The following is a 19,481-nucleotide window of genomic DNA, read 5'->3' on the forward strand; positions in this document are numbered from 1 at the left end:
ATTACCAAAGTGCAACAAGCCAGTACTCTCTGATACAACACAGTTTATGCCCATCCTAAGTGAAATACCCGGATGCTCCAAAGCCATCTGCATACATTTTACAGTTACAAATTGAGATCACCTCTGGCTTCTCCAAACTGGGGACCCACAGCACTCCTTGAGGATCCTGAAAGTATGCTTGGGGTTCAGCTTCTTAAATTCCTTTTTCTCTACCAAATTGGTAGCAAGCTGCCAAATTATCTGTTTCCCACCAGTTTTAGCTATTCAACAGATGAAAGCAAATGTTTCCATTGAAGAAGACAGTAGCTTTTTAAGTAAGCTGATTAGGTACCTTTATGATTTTTTTTTACAGTTGACAGCACAGACTGCTTTGCTCTGTGTCATTGTTGCATGACATTCCATTTGGCACAGGGTTTATTTTTAGCCAGAGACTATCAAAACTATTTTTCGGTAGGACTGTCACTGCTCTTGAACAAGGAATCATATTACTGCAAGAACTTTGCTGAAACAAAGAAGATACATTGGATAAATGGGAAATTATAAATCTAGACCAACCCAGACTTGCACTGGTAATTAATGTTGCTTTTTAAATGCAATATACCATACATCCATCTACAAGAAGCAAAAGATATTTCAGGAAATAACTCATTGCTAATTTAATCTTGAGTTTAAGGATAAGGTATTGTATTGTTCTTGGTTTACAAAAAGAATAGCTTAACCCACATTGCATGTAAAGTCTGTAAAAGAAGACAAAAAGCTAGTAAACTAAATTTCTGTGTGCAATCATGTAAGATCATATTAACTATGTTGATTTAACTCATACTTAATTAGAAAAACCTTTAAACTTCCAACCTTTTTATGTTGTGTGTCTGTCATTGAATCATAGAATTGTTTCGGTTGAAAAAGACCTTTAAGATCATCAAGTACAACTGTTAATCTTTCTCTTGTTCAGGTTACAAATATTTCTGATAAGGATGCATATGTACTAGTTGTCTATGAGATCGGTTTATCTGTGTCTATATTGGTTGCAGCAAGAATGGTTTAATAGCTGTAATTTTTTAAACTTTCATACTTTAGTAGAAAAAATAGTGCAACGGTATACAATTGGATGTTTATAAGTCAACTGCTTTTGTTACTGGGACTTTATGATTTCAGTTCCTGATTTTTATGTGCTTTGAAGTGTTTTATGAATCAGGGTTTTTTTCTTGTTAGATGAATGGAAGAAGAAAGTTAGTGAATCATATGCTATAATCATAGAACGATTAGAAGATGACCTGCAAATCAAAGAAAAGGAGCTGGCAGAACTGAAGCATGTTTTTAGGTAAAATATTTTGGAAACCTCTTTATTAATTGCTTTCAAATGAGTATTTGCTATTAAACAATATTTTCAGTTACAGGTGTTTTCTTGAGGAAGGTGTTTCTCACATATGGAACGCATGTACTTTAGTGTCTATTTTGGGGAATATGTTGTTACAATTCAGGGCCAGTCACACAACACAGTACCAAAATTAGTGGCTGTTAATTACTAATGCCTGTTTTTTACAAAAAACAACTATATACTTTTGTAAATTAATTAGCTTTAATGGGATTTCTAATTTTAATGGGATGTGTACTTTTCAGTTTTGCTAATGTGTTTCTTCAGACAGGAATATTGCTGAAGTAACAGATCTTAAACAAACACAAAAGCACTTTTGAAAGTGGATGTCAAATTCATGATTGTAATCACTTTCTCAGGACAGCACATGCTAACAAATAGTTCACCCAACCAAGTAACATACTTACATGTTCACTATTTGAAAAGCTGAAATACAGAAAACACCCCACTCGTGAGTAAGTTAAGAAAACGATCAGGTAAATAATTTCAGACATCAAAACCACTTGAAAAAATAGGGTATTTAAGCAGAAATAAATCACAAGCTCAAAAAAGCTAAAATGATCATATGGATTATTCATCATGCTCACTTTTAGCTAGCATAATTGTCACTATTTGAGCTTGTTAAGTGGAAGATGACATTCAGCTTTCACTGCAATATGCTGACTACTTTGGCTGTGATCCAGTACAGTACTTCAGTACTTGCCTCATTTTAAGCCTGTTTAGTAGTATAACTAATTATCTTAACAAACTGGAGCCAGAGTACTCTTTATTTGAGATAAGCAAGACAGCTGAATATATGGTCAAAGTGCTGAATTCCTACATTAGGCATAAGAATAAAGAAAAATTAACTTCAAGGTTAGCAGACCTTTGGCAGTTCAGCTTATCAGTCTTACTGGCCCATGTAAGTCTCCCTAAGATGTAAGCCAAACTCCTCTTCTTGGCTACAGAGCACTGCTCTTTTCTACAGAAGGAGTGGGAATTAACAGTGCTGGTTACGTGGCATTGGAAAGGCTTTTTCTTTTAGTCAGCTTTGAGGAATCAGCCAGTGATTTCATTTCCAGAAGCTGCAGAGGCTTGGGTAATTAAGTCAGTAGGTTTTGTGAGTATCTAGAATCCAAAGCTGGCCTGTGCAAAAAATCAGTTTTGACTGTACGAAAAACTTTTCCTACCACAGCAATGGTTATTTTTGGAAAACTTCTCATCTCTGAAGTAGCAGAGGAATTAATAATATTTTTCCCATTGTTAAAACAAATCCATTTATTTTAAAAAATCCAGAACTGTGAAACCGATGGTTTTTGGAAGTTAAGGCAAAGAAGGTAATTTGCCTGATGGAAGTGAAATAAGTGACTATTCAAGTCCCTGCTCTGAAAGGTGTGGAACACAAACAGGACAAAAGTGACGAACTAGCAGAGGAAAGAGCTGTCAGCATCCCCATTTATACTTAGGGAACACATGCACAGGGCAATGGGTGATTGTCCAGTGCCATAGAAAACCAAGAGTTGCAACAGTGAAAAGTAAATTTTTAAAGAGCATGGCACCTGTCACTTTCTGGATAAAAGTTGACCCTATTCTGTTCCTATATCTCAGAGCTGCTAGTGCAATGGTTTACTAAAAAGACCACACTAAAAATAAGAAGTCAGAATTTTGTTTCCCTAGAAGATGCAAGTCTTAAGAAAGGAATTAGGAAGACACCTAGGTAAAACTGAGCCTGGAGTAAGGTCGTTTGAGCTAGTTTTTCTTATCAGTATAGGCTTTTTAATTGCAGCTTTTAATATATAAAAAATTCCTTGCAATATTTTCCTACAAAAACATTAACATTTCACCCATTTATAAGAACTGAAATCATATTGAAATTGCATATCATTAAGAAAACCAACTGAAATTTTCAATTATTATTTTTCAAACTGGGGGAAGAGGAAAATTTAAGTATATGGCTAAAACAGTAAAACCTGGATTTTTAACCACACATTACATACTAGGAATGTGAATTTTTAATGTAGTTCTAAAGATGGAAATCGAAGCAGGAGACATAATTTTACAGCATGATAATATTCTGTGGTTTTGAGACTTGCAGAAAACGTCCTTCAAACAAAACAATCTACTCCCCCATGCAGTCACCACAGTGCATTGATATGTATGGTTGCACACCCATGCATACCCAGCACATTATAGCAAAGACAAGTTAACTGAAAGAACTTGTTTCCCAGAACCTGGAATTTATTTTTCCCTCAATTGCCCCTGAAGGAAAACCTAAAGAATAGATGAGCCTTATATCACTCTCATTAATCACATGATGTCAGAGAAGATTTGCACAAAGATAAAATATATTTGAAGAATGACATTTTATTTTTACTGAGCAAAACATTTTTCACATTACTGAAGTGGAAGTGGTAGATGAAGAGCTGTCACCAAAGGTAAATGTGACTATAATGTGAGAAAAAAAAGTTCCGTACAAAAGTGGTTTACATATGCAACATAAAAAAATGAGCTTTGTTAACATGTGGTACTCTTCTAAGGAATGCATGTGAAAATCTAGACTGGCATAAGATTAATCTCTTTGAAGCACACAGTTTTGGCAAAATAAGTCCAATTTTGGCATTTATAAATAAATGCTATGCTCTATTTTTATCAGGCCTGTATCCATTTCAAATCATGGACTGTTTCTGAAGATTATAAAACACTCAGTATTGACAACAGGCAGTCAAGAGTTTCCATCAGAGTGATCTTTCTGATAGAAAAAGTATTTCCCAAAAAGCCAGTTTTCATGAGAAACAAAATTGTCAAAATTTCTCACAAGGAAAATGATTAATTTTTATGTGTTTGATATTTAATTACAATTTCATTTAATTTTAGTTTGAATTGCTAAATTATTTACCTACCAGCACAATACTTTATACGTCCATAATTCACACCACCATATTTTTCTGTGGACGGATGTTCCTGGAGGCGCACTCCTCCCACTGCAATGAGGTGCTCCTTGTTCTGCCTGGTCCCTAGGCAATTGTAGGGGCTGTGGCACTGGCTGCCTCGACCCAGAGATCCAGTCTGGGAGCCTGCCCTCTAAAGAACACACTGAGAGCCCAGACTACAGCTTCCGTGGGTTATAATGTGTGCTTTTGCAATGTAATAGCTCTCAAACCACTCCACTAAACTGGAAAAGTCACTTTCAAATTCTGAAAGTCAAAATTGTTTCTTTCAAAATCAAACCCAGAAAAATGCAGTGGTGTAACATTTCCAAATTAGTTTTGTCACAGTTCATGAAAAAGAGGATGAAAACATGTGTTTTATTCCTGGTTTAGAATGATAACACACATTGAGCAAGCAGAATTTCTTTTATAACAGACTTAAAGAGAACAGAAGTAAAGACAAGTCGCTGGCTTTGTCTGCATTTTAAATTCTATACAAAGAAGATATTATTGAAATATTTATGGAAATACTGAAATTATTGAGCTTTTTTTTTTTGACAGAAAAGGCCTTGCTTAAAAGCAGTCTTCTTGCTAAGGGGAACTTTGCATAGGTTTATATTTTACAAGGAGAGAGAAGTATTAAAATTTTATTTTTAATTGTTAATTAAATACATTTAACAGTGCTACTCACTCAAGATGAATTTATAGACACACAAATCCAAGAGTTCTGCTAAACCGTGGTCATTGGTATACTGCTACTGAATGGAAAAAAACCCCAAACTTGTATTGACAGACCAAAATCAGCATTCTCCACAAAACCATTAATTGCTACATGTATTTAGTTTTCAACAAATGTAATTAGAATGTTTAACAGAGCAACAAGAAGTCAATCTGTGCTAAAGGAAGACCATGAGACTCAATGACAAAAGCTAAAATGTCCCAGTATGGTAATCATTTAACAATCTGTCAGTAAAAATTGAATGATTGTTTTCTTCAACTTTTCAGAGGCTCTCTTCACTGTTTAAAAACGAAGTGTGACAGTTCAGGCACTCACGAGTTTTTCCAGTACAGCTATAATGCATATTGAGATAGGACTTAAATTTTTGTCTGAGCTTTGGTTACCTTCCTTCCATGTATGTGCTTCCATAGTGTTTTCATATAAGTGTTTCCACGTATTGATTGTATAGTGTTGCTATGATCTCATTTCAGGGGCATAAACTTACTTTCTGAAAGGCTTTTTCTGGTTATTCATTTCACTTAGCTTGTTTGCCTCCAATTCTGGGCATGTCCTCATCATTTTAGAATGAATACACGGATTTTAAAAATGTTTCTTAGTTGTTATTGCATCAATGAAGAAAGTGGTTTTGTATGGATTATTTCTATTTCTGAAGACTCTTTCCTCTTTTGATTTCTTAATTTAGCTGAATTTAGAATATATACTGTGACCGAGTAACAGAATTGTTCAGAAAACAATGAATCTGGACTACTCACTTGATATCAGTAAAGTATTTCTAGATCTGCAGAGTGTGAACTGTGTATAAATTTAGCCCTGTGTCTCAAAAAATTCACATTGAGATTTCTCTTTTAATTTTTTTCAAAATGAAAGAAACTGTGCTGAAGAATAAGAACAGTAATCATCTGTAAAATTTCTTTTCTCAGCTCTGATGAAGCCTTCTGCAAAGTCAATTTAAATTACCGCACAGAAAATGGACTCTCTCTTCTGCATTTATGTTGCATATGTGGGGGTATGTATTTGAAATATGATGTTCTTTAAACCTGTTATTTACATGGCTACTGATTTGTTCTGTCTGATCACTGTCAGGAAGATTATACCTTCAGTGAGTTTCTTTTTGTGTTGCTCTTGTTGACAGCCAGATAAGCATCTATAAGCATTATTCTATTGCTAAGGGGGTTGAATCGAGTTATGCTGAACCCCAATATAGCTGATTCCTCAGTCAAAGGAAAGTTTTGGTTGATAATGTAGCATGTTTTACTACAGGTGTTTAATTAAAAATTACTTGCTATATGCATTAGTTAATTAGTCTATATTCATCATAGATTACTTCTCCTCATTTCTTTATTCTGTGCATGGTATAGATTTCAGGATAGGGACCTAGTTTTAGCAGTACTTTACCATACATACGTCTATTTTTTAAGTATAATGAAAATACCCTTAGTTTATTTCATGGTGATTAAAAGAATAACTCAAATGCTTTAGTGAAAAATATCAGTTGATAGGATTTTTGCAGACAGTAAATCAGAGTATGCAAGAAAAGAGTGCAAGATACCTTCTAGGATGTTCATAAAAACACACTAATGGTGGAATTTTCCACTCCAATCCACGTTGCTGCTCTGTTATCCACATAGTGAGTCATTAGTTCATGGACACACTTTGCTCTTGTTATCCAATTTTCAGCAGAAATTGACAGAAAGAGGCAAAGAGAATATGATCCTAAGACTATAGCCTTAGCAAAGCACTTACTAATAACATGCATAAATGATTTGCTCAGTCTTAGATGCTATCATGGAGGACCTGATCCTGCACTTCTGAAAACAAGTGGATTGTTACTCTTCATTTCAGAGGGTGCAAGATCATATCCAAAAATGTCATCAGTACCTGGTAACATTAGAGGCATTGGTGGGATTGCTGAGAGGAAGTTTAGAAATGTTAATTAATTAGGTACGGTATGTGAACACTTGAAGGAGGAAAAGAAGCTATTAGATCCAACATTGTCCTTGATTACTGTCACAAGTATTCAAAAGGCAGATACATTTTTTGAGATCATCACTGTGCATCAGAAAGGTAAGGGTAAAGGTCTTTACCGATGCTGACATTCATTAGCATCCACCAAAATTACTGTCCCTGTAATAATGTGGTGTAGAGAGGTAGAGCAGTGCTTCAGTTCTGAAAGGGCAAAGGAGTTACATGTCTGAGAAACCAGAGACTCTGGAAGCATCTGCTGGTTCATGGAGTTCTTTGCAGCATGGTCTGGATGTTAAAGAGGAGTTTGCTTCTTTAGAAGTTCATCTACGCTTAACAAATCTGTATTAAAGCTTGAACAAACAATAAGCCAGTACATGGCCAGATCTGCAACTGTCCCAGTGGATAAGGAGATGGTGTCCAGTTCCATTTTGAGGTTTCACAAGATATGTTTTATGACTTGCCTCAGGTCAGCAGATGAGCTATCTATTTCTCTTTGTTTTCAAACTCGCACAGAAATTTCTTACTTCATCTACATTCTTTTCTGGCTTTGTTTTCCAATTGTTTTTCTGAAGGTAACAAATCACATATTAGAACTCTTATGCTAAAAGGACTGCGTCCATCCAGATTAACAAGAAATGGATTTACAGCTCTGCACTTGGCAGCTTATAAGGTAAATTATTTTGAATAGAACTGATGAAAAGAATTCACAACTAAGCAGCTTATTTGTCTGAGCTATCTAGTTGAACTCTCACATTGCTACTTCTGGTGAAAATATAAATTTCACATTTATGGGGCATAGGAAAATGATCTATGAAGAGCCTATGCACAGGAAATGAGCATGTGCTTTTGTGATGTCATCCACGAGGACATGATACTGCTTTGGAAATACTGACTAAACCATGCAATGCAACTCAGGATAGAGGAGTGTTATTTTTATTATTATTGCTATTAATAGAAACAATTTCAAAGGAATTTATTTTACAGTTTCTGTCTTTTTTGCTTTTTTTTTTGTTGCTCCTCCTTAAGTTCCACATTCAGCTTCAATATTAATTTCCTTCACTATTGTATCTGTCTTTTAAGACTCAACAATAACTGTAGCAAGGAATAAAATGGACAAAGCATTTTCCTAAAGAATTTTTATGATTCTTATTTTGAGATGGAGCATATTAGAAACTTAATCCATATATAGACCAGCCCCAAAAGCACGTAGCTTTTTAGGGGGAACTCAGATCAAATTTAGGAGTTTGTATTCTAGACTGCAACGTTCAACCCTTACATGTCCCATGGGTGCTACAAGGTCATAACAGCTTCTTTCTTCTGCAAAACTATCATGGCAGATACCATTCTGATTTGCTGTATGTTCAAAGCTGATAGAAGGTTTGCCACTCTTGATCGTAGGCAGTATTCTTCACTCTGTTGCAAGAGGACACATATGTGGTAGATGATCTTTAATCCAAATACCCAATTCCAAATGCAGCAGGAATCACTACAGTCACAGTCATTCCTCTCCAAAACCTCACCCGTGGAGGAGAGGATGATTTGCCTTCTATTAGGAAATAATCTGATGATTAGAATATTTGTCCAGGGACCAGAAAACCAACTCTGGTCTTGAGAGAATTCAAACCCATATTGCCAACCAGCAAGCTGTGGCTGTCCTGGAGTGAGCATGCAATCAGTTTTCCTGTGGAGATGAGCAAGGGGCTTGTTAGAACAGGGAGAGAGAAGGGAAAGCCCAGCACAGGTTGAGTAATGACAGTATTTCCTGGGACATGGGGCATACAGCCTCGAGTTTTGTTTGTGTAAGGAAGACACTGAAGCCCCAACATACCAATGTTGTAGTTGTTGCAGAGGGGAGTAAGAGTGGAAAGATAGAAGAGATCCAAGCAGATCCAAGCAGCAGCTTTTGCAATTTGTCTGAAGGTGGGAAGAAAGACACCGCTCTGTTACCATTGTTTGCTGTAGACAAGCTAAGCCACTTTCCTGCTCCAAATGCTGGATTTCATGCATCCCGTCAGTGGAACTCTGAACTTGCCCTGGGTGTGTTTAGAGAGGTGGTCATGAAACAGGCTGAAGACTCAATCATGGAGTCAGATACCTAAAAGTTATGCTGTGGATGCCTTCTGCTCTGCAGTTCCATGGCTTAGCTCTTTATATTTGCACCATGAGCTACCTTCCTCTCCTGGTTACTATAATATGAGCACTTGCTGTATCTTGCGTTATGTCTTGGAACTCTTATGTTAGTTTAATTTTACAACCACTGGTACCAATTAGCTATGCAAGCTATAAAATGATAACAATAATAAAATCTTATACATCATGGGATGGAGTAGTGGTTTACAGCAATCATAAAAGAAACTTTCCCCCATGTGCAATGTTGCATAATTAGCCAATTGCCTAAAGAATTCCTCTGCCTTTAATGTCAGCCTCAGTGAATGGTTTCCAATTAATAATTTAGCTGGAGAAAAACATTCCTTTGTTTAAAAGGACTTTTATAACAGATTTCTAGGATGCTTTCATTACTTGGGAATAGTTTTGATTTTGCTATCAAATCTTGTTTTGTCTGTTTTCCCTGCACTATAAAGTTGATAAATTTCTTGCATCCACTTAGGCACAAAACTGTATCAGCAACTTATTTAATCACTTAAGTCATGTGATACAATGTCTTCTTCAGGTTGCACAAAGCCAAGCAAACTAGTGTACATTTTGGGATGTAAAGTAAAATGCAATATAGCATTTCTCCCATAAGTGACATTTTGAGACTTAAAGATTTACCATAAATTACCCAATGACAGCTTTTGTTGTATTATAGTTCTTTTCTAAGTAAAATATAAAGGAGCCTACAGATACCTCTGAAACAATACAGCAATGTATATTGAGATAGAGCAACTTCTTGTGAAAATCCTTAACTATTTCTTATCTGTAATATGAATTTTTTGTAGCATTTCATAAGAGGTAAATAGAACTAGGAAAACTGGACTGAGTCACTAATTTGAGCAGAACATTTAAAAATAATACAAACTCAGCCTGTCTTCCCAGGCTGCTTAATATTCAATCCATTACTTAACCAAGTAACATGTTTCAAGGTCTAAAACTATTTCATAGGAAAACTGATATACATTTTTACTGTACATTATTATCAAAAATAAATTTCTAATGTTTTCTGAAAATAGGAAAACCATTTCAGTATGAATAAATGTTACGCATTTACAGATGTAATTTAACAGCTGGCATCGATTAATTCTTGCCCTTCTTTTAGTATCTACTTCGAAGGAGTAGAGAATAGTGAGGAAGTTTGGAGCTTTTACCATCTCTTCTGCACTTGAGTTATATGCATTGTAAAGCAGAATTTGTTAACATTCATATTGCCTGGGCATTACACGTCTTAATGTGTTTCTCAAGTTTATTTTTGTTACTACCATTTGATAAGTGTCCATTGCTGCTGTTATACCTGGAAGAAGTCATAGCAAAAAATGTATGCATGACAGGAAAGAAGTGGAACAATACAAAAAATAAGCCCACAGTTCAGAACTTGGCATACGTGCTATATATTTATCCTAGGAACTCCTCAGGTGCCCTTCTATGTTAGATACTGTAATTTTTTGACATGTAAAACAGTTTGTGTGAGCACTTAATAATGGCTTGGAGACCAAGAGATCTTTAAAGACTTCATAAAACCAGAACAGAGACTCTTTTTAAAAAGACAGAGGCTTTAGTATAGCAAAAGAGAGACTTCTGGTGCCTGGAACAAATCTTCCTTCCACTCCTTTCCTTGTGCTCTTGTGCTTCTGGGGTCATGACCCATCCCTTTTTTTGAAATGCAGCAATGTAATAGCTGGGGAGGCCTGAATATATGCAGCTTGCTTTGTCTCTGTGCCTGCAGTTGTTACAGCTGTGTCCCAGAAATATCATGTTCTAAATGCATGCTTTTTAGGACAACGCAGAACTGTTAACAGCACTGCTGCATGGTGGAGCGGACATTCAGCAAGTTGGGTATGGAGCCTTGACAGCCCTTCACATTGCCACAATTGCTGGTCATCATAAGGTATGGTTTGCCTTTTCTGTACAGAAAATTATAGAAGTGAGTGCTAGTATTAGCAGGTTATTTTAGTTTCGATTGATGCCATTTAAAAAAAACTCAGAACTGATAAGTACAGCTGAATTTTATTTAAGTTTTTGTACGTTTTGGGAAACTCACATCTGTGGTTATGTTGTTACATTTAACAGTCATAGTCATGCACAAAGGACATAGATTTATTTGTACATCTCTTCCCTTTACATAAATGTCTTTAAAGTCTTAGCAATAAACGGCACTCTTTTCTGAATATCAGAAGTGTTAATCAATAGATAGATGATGAAACACTCACTCATATGTGTCTAGATTTCTGAACCTGGATATGGAGCGAGGCTTCCAAATACCATCTTTCTGAGTGTGAAGGAAGCACAATAAGAGTTTTATTCCCTCTTTTAGATGTCACAGGCTCCGCCTCACAGCTCTGTGATTTTCACTTCAGAAAGGGACAGAGGTTCTCGGTTTAGAGCTATTTTATACTTCGGATTAGTGCAGAGAAAACTGTTGTCAGGGTAAGTCTTGTGTGAATCTCAAACATCCATATTGATAAGTCTCCTGTGAGTTGGAGACTTACCACTATGGGGAACAGAGGAAGGAAGAGATGGATGAGATTCCCTAGATGCCTATAATCAGGCCCGTCCCTTTTTAGACATGCTGTCAATCATGAATCTGTTTTCTTATCATTCACCACCTCAGTTCAGTCATTTCACACATCATCTCATTTCTGTCACCCTGGCAACAGCTCACTCAATGTAATTTATTTATTTTTTTAATCTCTTAAAGTACTGGGTGTGCAAAATTACCTTCGTAATGAAGGATTTATGACTGTAAACGTACTCATGAATTCAGGTACTTTGCTTTTTATGTCCTTTGGGTCCATTAAGCAAACAAAGATTATGTCCTGTGCTTGAGTAAAAGTTTTAACTTATACAGGGTGCTGGACTAATTTATGGAGACAGAAACATCAGCATTCTTTAAAGAGAGATAATCAGCAAGAAATGCAAGAAAAAATAACTAAGTCCAAAGAAGGAAATATAAGTGATATTAATAATTGCTTTTATGCTGTGAATTTAGTTATGCATCTTACAAATTCCCTTCAAATATCATAGTTTGGCTGGTTGATGAGAACAAAGCATGTGTGCAGTTCTTGATGGAAAAGAAGAACCTCTGTGTAGAACGTACATGGCAAGAAAGAATACGTGTCTTACGAACTCTCAAGTTACAGCAGTCACTGAGCTTACTGGTGTAAAGAAAGCCATCTTTATCAACTATTTACTATATGTATGCATATAGAAATAGTTACATAGTTATATATTGAAAGAGAGAAAAGACACCTTTTTTCAAACAGGTAGTTTTGTTGGGGAATTGATAACTAATTAGTATAAAATGTTCTATACTATCTCAAGAAATCTGCTAACATTTAAATACCTGGTCTGAGAAATTATGAGGCTAGCCACTGAAGTTCAGCTGAGGAAAGGCAATATTTCCTCATTCATGGAGTTTAGATTTTCTTTAACTTATTGTTTCTGTTTAGTCTGGAGAAATTATCAGATCTGTGGATCAGTAATAATATGCCAGATTTTCTATTTTATTTAAGCTTGCAAAGATGCTGATAAATCCCTACTGGAACTTGCAGTCAGGATTTTAACTTCTTATTAAGTTAATTACCTATCTGAGTTACTCTGAAGCTTTTGAAAATTACACCGGTCACCCTTTGCGAATTTTTGTACTTAATACCTTTGAGTATTTCACCTTGTGCATTAACTGCACATACGCATACATAGAGACAGTGCCTAACGTCACAGTAGTCATTGCAGGGCTCAAAATTCTTTGGAGTCTATGGACACTGATGCATATAATACTAGCAGTAAAGTACTCGCTGGGAGAAACAAGCATGCTTTGCAAATACAGCTCTGAACAGCTTGCGTAGCAGCACTTTTGAAAGTGCAAGTAAGAGCTGTATACCCTTAGTAAATTTTCTACTGTAGCTTGGCTGTAAAAGGCTGCCTACCTGTGGGAGTGAAGGAGGCAGAGATTTACTGGAGCAACAGTTTTAGCACTGCTTGGTGTAATGAGCGCATGGTATGTCCCGTGATGGGGAGAAGTTGTGTCAGTGAAAAAGCTCCCCCATTTTTAATGGCAATACACATTCTGCTGTTTCACCCTTTTAAGAGCTACATATGTAGCCTATATGTATGTGACTGTGTATATGTATATCTGTGTGTGTATACTTTGTCTGCTGGGGACCTCTCCCAGGGTTGTGGGCCGCTATGAGCAACCAAATTTAGCTTTACATGGCAGCCTCCATAATGATTTAAATCCAGCAGGTGTGTTTGTGCTTGTTAAAGACAGGATGCATAAAGACACAGTTGGTGATGACCTTCTGTTACCTAGAGAGATTCTGTGTGTGGAGAAGGTTAAGCTGAAAGAAAGTTAAAACAATATACGGGTGGTCACACCAAGGAACTCAATTAAAAAAACCTTCAGTGTTTCAGTCAGCAACTCCAATGGTGATCAGGGGACAAGTCAATCTGTAGCATCTGTTTAAGCAGGTTAATAAGGAAGCATGCTGACAGGGCAAGCTAACCATTTATATTTTGAATGTCACCTCTCCAGGTGGAAGAACGAGGCTCCTTGGTGTGTCTGCCCACAAGCATGGGCACTGACAGTGAGCAGGGCTGGGGGCATTTGCACTGTAGCACTACACCTCCGAGCTCCCAGGACATCGCGTCATTCTGTTCAAGGACACATACAACTCTTTTTATTAACTTAATGGAAATCCTTCTTTGTGTATCCCATTACTAAAAAACAGACAAGGAATCTCCACATCTAATTGCTCTGTGCAAGAAGTATAATGGAGTTACTAACCAGAGTCTTAAGTCTTTAATGATCTTTTTCACTTCTATAGGGTATGTATTTAAAGTTCCTTCTCTAGGAAACACAAAGTACTCTTATCTGCATTGGGGTTTCAAGTAATTTTTAAAAAGTCTGGGCCTTGTCCTGCAAATGTCAAAGGAAGGCCTACTATTTGTTTCATGTCTTTAGCTCCTACTGAGGATATTGAAAAATCAGGGTGCTCAGAATCTGACAAGGTTAGGACCATTAACTTGATAAGAAATAACTTAATGTGAGTAGTTTTGAAAAGCCTCTTATTTCTTCCTTGGGAATGATCAGATCTTTATCAGAAGTATTCTCTATACATGGAGTGGGACTGTGTATAACTCATTCAGTTCATCTGCTGGTCTGGGGACTGAAGATGTATAGTCCAAGTGCAAGCTTTTTCTTTCCTTCTTTACACATCTTTGAAATTTTCAGTCAGCTTAGAAACTCCTCTACTACATTAAATAGCTTATTTTGTCCACAATTTCATTAATATTCATGGAATATGGAGTAATTTTTCAACCTTCCCTAAAAAATTTTAAGATTGAGAAAATAGATTTTTTTTTGTCATCATCTGTCACAGCAGTCTCCAAACTAGCCAGCTGCAACAAGGTCTTTTACCATCTCATACCAACATACTCTTCACACCAGTCCCTCTGCTGCCTTCTCCTCATCCAGGACATACTCTCTCTCTCTCTCTCTCTCTCTCTCTCTCTTGCTTCTCTCTTCCTTGGCTGCTCCCTCTTCATTGGCTGCCCAACCCCTTAACAGAACCAGCCACAGCTGCACCTTATCTACATCGGCCAACCCCCTGCCCCTGAGGCCAGCCCACAGCTGTATGTTATCAATATTAATTAACCCAGCTTCATTGCTCTACAATTGTCCTAATTCCAATAAGATAAATAATTATTTATACTATTAAATAAATAAAAAGCAGAGATATACACACCAATTTATGCAATATAGTCTTTTACTATAGAAGAGGACTGACAATATTTAAGAGAAAGAAAGAACTGGGGAGAAATAAATGCTTTGTTCCTCATTTCCCTGAAGAGTCAGTCTTTGGCTTTTGGTCTATCATCACAGTTGAAACCACTGGAGTGATCAGTTCTCTAAAATGAGGATACTGAAGGCTATCAGTGTCAATGGGCTGTTCCAACTCATTTGAGCCAGTGTGGTTTATAAGTGTGTCATGTGCTCTACAACTTAGTGCTGTATTTTACATCACAAAAACTATGCTGTTTGCTTATTTTTATCAGCGGAAATTGCAGGTTTTAATGGGAAGGATGAAAAATTAATAAAGAATTATAAAATAAGCTGATGACCGTTATTAGAAACATCACCAAATAAGTTTAATAAATCTCTCATTAGGTCTGCTATTTTGAAAACATTATATGTTTCCAGCCCAGAGAGGTCATTGCTAAATAAATAATGCGTGTGCCTCAGACACATATGTCTTGTCTAGTATTACCCCACTGGAAAACCATTGCCTATTTCACTTTGTAAATTAAAGTTGTTATTATGAGATTGCAACATCTACAGATGTGTGAACTGGACTGAGGGTTGCAGGCAGGATGAACCAGCGCTACTTAATTTTTGCAATCTGCAAACCTGAGAATCTGAAGTGTGAGTGTGTGTGTAGCAAGGACCTGTTGGAGAAAAGGGAGTTAGTCCCATCTTACAGAATTTCTACATTAATAAATCCCTTTTCCTTTACAAGTCATATGTTACATCAGCATGTTTGTTGCCTCCTGTCTTCACTGGAATTTTACTAGTAATAAGAGTATGTTCAAAGGACTCAAGAAGCCTTAAAAAATTAAATTTATGTGAGTCTATTTAAATGGTTCACAAAATCCCCATTTTCTTCTTTCATTCCATGCATTTTATGCTAGCCCTCATCTTCCCAGCCCTTTTGTTTTATCTGACACCAATTTTTCAGACCTTTTCAGAATCATTCTAGAATCGGGAATGCAGGAATTGTATTCACATGACATGAGTATACATAACTACACAAACTGCAGGGTAATGGGGAATCAAAGATCCTCTGAATTTGCCTCTGTCTGAGGATCTGACCAGTGACAAAGAGGAATGAAACCCATGAGTTTTGAATTAATTAGCTATTTTTAATAGCAACCAACAAACTGTCCAGATTGAATGAAGCAAAGGAAGCCTTTCGTAGCCCACAACAAATGGGAGTACGAGGTGTCTGGCCAACACAAATGAAAAAGCACTGAGTTGTGGCTCAGTAAAGGAGCTTACATTAACCTGATGTTGCTAAGTTGTCTGAAAACATGACAAATTTTGACAACAGTTTTCTTCAGCTGTGCGCCCTCCCCAAGAATGTCCTGTGCAGCAAATTTATGCGACCCATTTTTAAGCTGGAAGAACTCAAAGTAAATGCAACATTTTAAAACTATGGTATTGTTAAATTTACAGCAATCTCTTTGCCCAGGACAGTTACCTTTTAGTAATATTGCACAAAACTTTTTAAATATTCAGTGTCTGGCATCTACTAATACTGGCAAAATATTTTTTAAAATCCCATTTTTTGGCTGCCCTGTAGCAAAAACAATCCTAGGGAAAGCATTATATTTCAAGACATCAGTACCTGCGTCTTTCATTAATGATTTATCTGTGACCTGTGTTTCATCTGACTGGAAGAGCTAAGATAAAAGAACATGCAAAAGCTTATTGCTGGTCTGATGTCTGTCCTCTTGTGTTACAGAAGGGCGTGTATTAAATATTTCAATAGACGTTTTCCTAAGACAGACAATTAATTGTACATTCATCAGCAAGTTGTATTTAAAACATTCAGAATCCCCTTTAGCCGTTTCTTAATTCAGTCTGATAGAATTTGTTCTAAAATTCTTACAGATACACAGAGAGTTAAGAGTTGTAATAATTTAATGCAAAGACACTTTGCAGGACATGACATATCTATATTTGCTAAATTGGAGGGAATTAGGCAGACGCTTGACACTAATCATATTTTTATTTTAATAGCTTAATTAATAAAGGAACTCTGAAAATGATAGATTCCTTAGATATTTTGGTGTAGGGCTGTACAGAGGCTAGCACTGGTGCAAAGGCCTTAACTGTTGTAGTTGTCTTCTCATTTAAATTTTACCTGCTAAAAAGCCAATAATCATTGATCTTATTTTCTTAGAGGATTTCTTATCCCTTGCCCTTGTCCCAAAGACAAAGTCCTTAAGTGCAGTCTGTCTTACATTTTATTTTGTTGACTCCTTTTAACCTTCAGAGTAGCTTAATTAATTGTCTTTGAAGTGAACATAATTGACTTGAATGTTCAAAAAGCTTCCAAATAAACATTTCATAAGAGAATTTTAAGAAACAAATACAAAGAGCATTGTTCAAAGTGTTCAAAGTAATGTTCTGAATGAAAAATGGGTTATGCGAGGGAAAGGGGAGCGGTTGTTCCCTCATTCTCCTGCCCGTGCAACTGTGAACCTATCCCAGGAAGCTGCCAGCCGCCTCCGTGGCCAGGCCACCCAGCTGGCTTATATTCAGCCTGCTGTCGACCAGGGTCCCGAGGTTCTTTCCAGCAGAGCTGTCTGCAGCCTGTGCTGTTGCAGTGGAGGCATCTGTGTTTGTCTTTGCTGAACTCTGTATGGGCCATGTTGGCCCATTCCTCCAGCCTGTGTGGGTCCCTCTGGACAGCAGCCCCACCCTCAAGTGTACCGAGAACATAATTTGATGTCCTCTGCTAACGCAGTGAGAGTGCACTCTGTTGCTGCCTCCAGGACCATCGCTAAAGGTATGAAAAAGAACAGGTCCCAGCATAGACCCCTGTAGCACTCAATGCTGGCCTTGAGGCAGAGCACAATGTTTTAACTGCTACCCTCTAAGCCACACCATCTAACCGCTTTTTCACCCACCTAGTTTTCCACCCATCCAGACCATAAAATCTCAGCTTTGCCACAAGAATATTTGGGAGACAGTGTCAAAGACATTCTGAAGTCAAATTAAATGGCCTCTGCTGTTTCCCCTCACCCAAAAATCCAGTCATTCTATCACAGAGGACAATCAGGTTGGTCAGGCAAGACTAACTCCTGGTAAATCCCAGCTGACTGTACCCAGTCGCACTGAGGCATTGAGAAATGCTTTCTCTGCAGCTTCAAAACTTCCCCTAGGTTACGAGCTGTGTCTTTAGTCATAGCTTGTCTCCTGAGGATGAAAATCTTTTTGGTCTTTCTATAAGAATTTAAAGATGGTTTTGCATCAGAAATTTTTCCCTTACTTTCTGAAGTAATTTTATCCTTACACATCACTCCAGCATACCCACCAGGCGTACTTATAACGCCTGTGACAACTTTAAGTGTTTTCTAAGATTCCTTTCTTCTTCCTTAGAAAGATAGCTTGCCTGTGAAACTATGAAGATTGTCTCTGTACCCCTGTCATCATTCACAGTTCAGTGGAGTTTGCTTAATACGGCTCACAAAATTATTTTTATCAGATCATAAAGTAGCTAGCATGGTTGCCATTTCTACAGCCTGGAAAAATGTGTCAAAATCCATCTAGTTCTATGTTTATCATCAGAAATGGATCCACATTGCTCAACACAGTTTTTTCATCTTGAAGATCCACCTTGAAGCTTTTAGATTAATCTAGATTTTGAATCCCAGCTTCCAAAGAGATTAAGGAGAATCAGAGTTGTGGTCACATCCCTAAATGTGTTATATAGCCTCACAGTTGCTTGTCCAAATTAAAACCAAACTGATGCAAAGAAGTTTCAACCATGTTCTTGTAAAAGCTACAAGTCCAAACATCTCTCTTCAGAGCCAACAACAACTTCAGTCTTGTAGTAGTTTGCTGAAAAATGTCTAAGATGAATCATCACTCGAAAGCCAGCAAGCCATTAAATCACAGACTGACTGTGTTCCCCACCTCTCGTCCATCAAGTTACTAGTATACTGAAAATTGTCCGGACATGGGATGCACAACAGAGCGAGTCAGTTGTATTAACCAACCAGTAACCGAGCATGTTCTTTATTCACTACCTGAACACATTAGCACTCAGCCAGTAAGTGCATGTTGTAAGGCTGTGACTGAGCTGTTCTTCAGCTGATGTGGGAGTAGCAGCTTCTCTATAAAGATCTCAGGGAAGCTTTCAGAATATTTTTTTTTTTTGTATGGAGTCAGACTGTTTTGAGATCCATAGCAAAAGGGTGCACAGCAAAAGGATTGTCAACACACACGACATTTAGCAAGGGAAATTCTGATTATATATCAAGGGAGCGAGGGGATCACAGTAAGAGTGGTGCAGCACTGAAGGCTTTCTAGAGAGGATGCAGAACCTCCATCCTTGGAAATCATCAAAATTCAACTGGACAAGGCCCTGAGCAACCTGACCTTTGAAATTAGTCCTTGCTTTGATCAAGAAGGTGACTAGACACATCCAGAGGACCCTTCTTTTTCACTGTGAGGGTGTTCAAACACTGGAACAGGTTTCCAGGGAGGCTGTGGAGCCTCCATCCTTAGAAATGGGACAATATTCAAAACCTGACTGGACATGGCCCCAAGAGACCT

General features: G+C 37.2%; 1 protein-coding gene across 1 annotated transcript in view; it reads left to right on the forward strand.

The window, feature by feature from the left end:
• The first annotated feature begins 529 nt into the window (after window positions 1–529).
• TNNI3K (TNNI3 interacting kinase) overlaps window positions 530–19,481 on the forward strand; it is a 93,691-nt gene continuing 74,739 nt past the window's right edge. The window contains exons 1-5 of the mRNA XM_055815003.1: window positions 530–569; window positions 1,213–1,321; window positions 5,941–6,026; window positions 7,558–7,655; window positions 10,917–11,027. Of these exons, the coding sequence (XP_055670978.1) occupies window positions 530–569; window positions 1,213–1,321; window positions 5,941–6,026; window positions 7,558–7,655; window positions 10,917–11,027 (444 nt within the window). The remainder of the gene's footprint in view (window positions 570–1,212; window positions 1,322–5,940; window positions 6,027–7,557; window positions 7,656–10,916; window positions 11,028–19,481) is intronic.

This window comes from Falco peregrinus, chromosome 10 (genome assembly GCF_023634155.1).
Source record: "Falco peregrinus isolate bFalPer1 chromosome 10, bFalPer1.pri, whole genome shotgun sequence".
Taxonomy (NCBI): domain Eukaryota; kingdom Metazoa; phylum Chordata; class Aves; order Falconiformes; family Falconidae; genus Falco; species Falco peregrinus.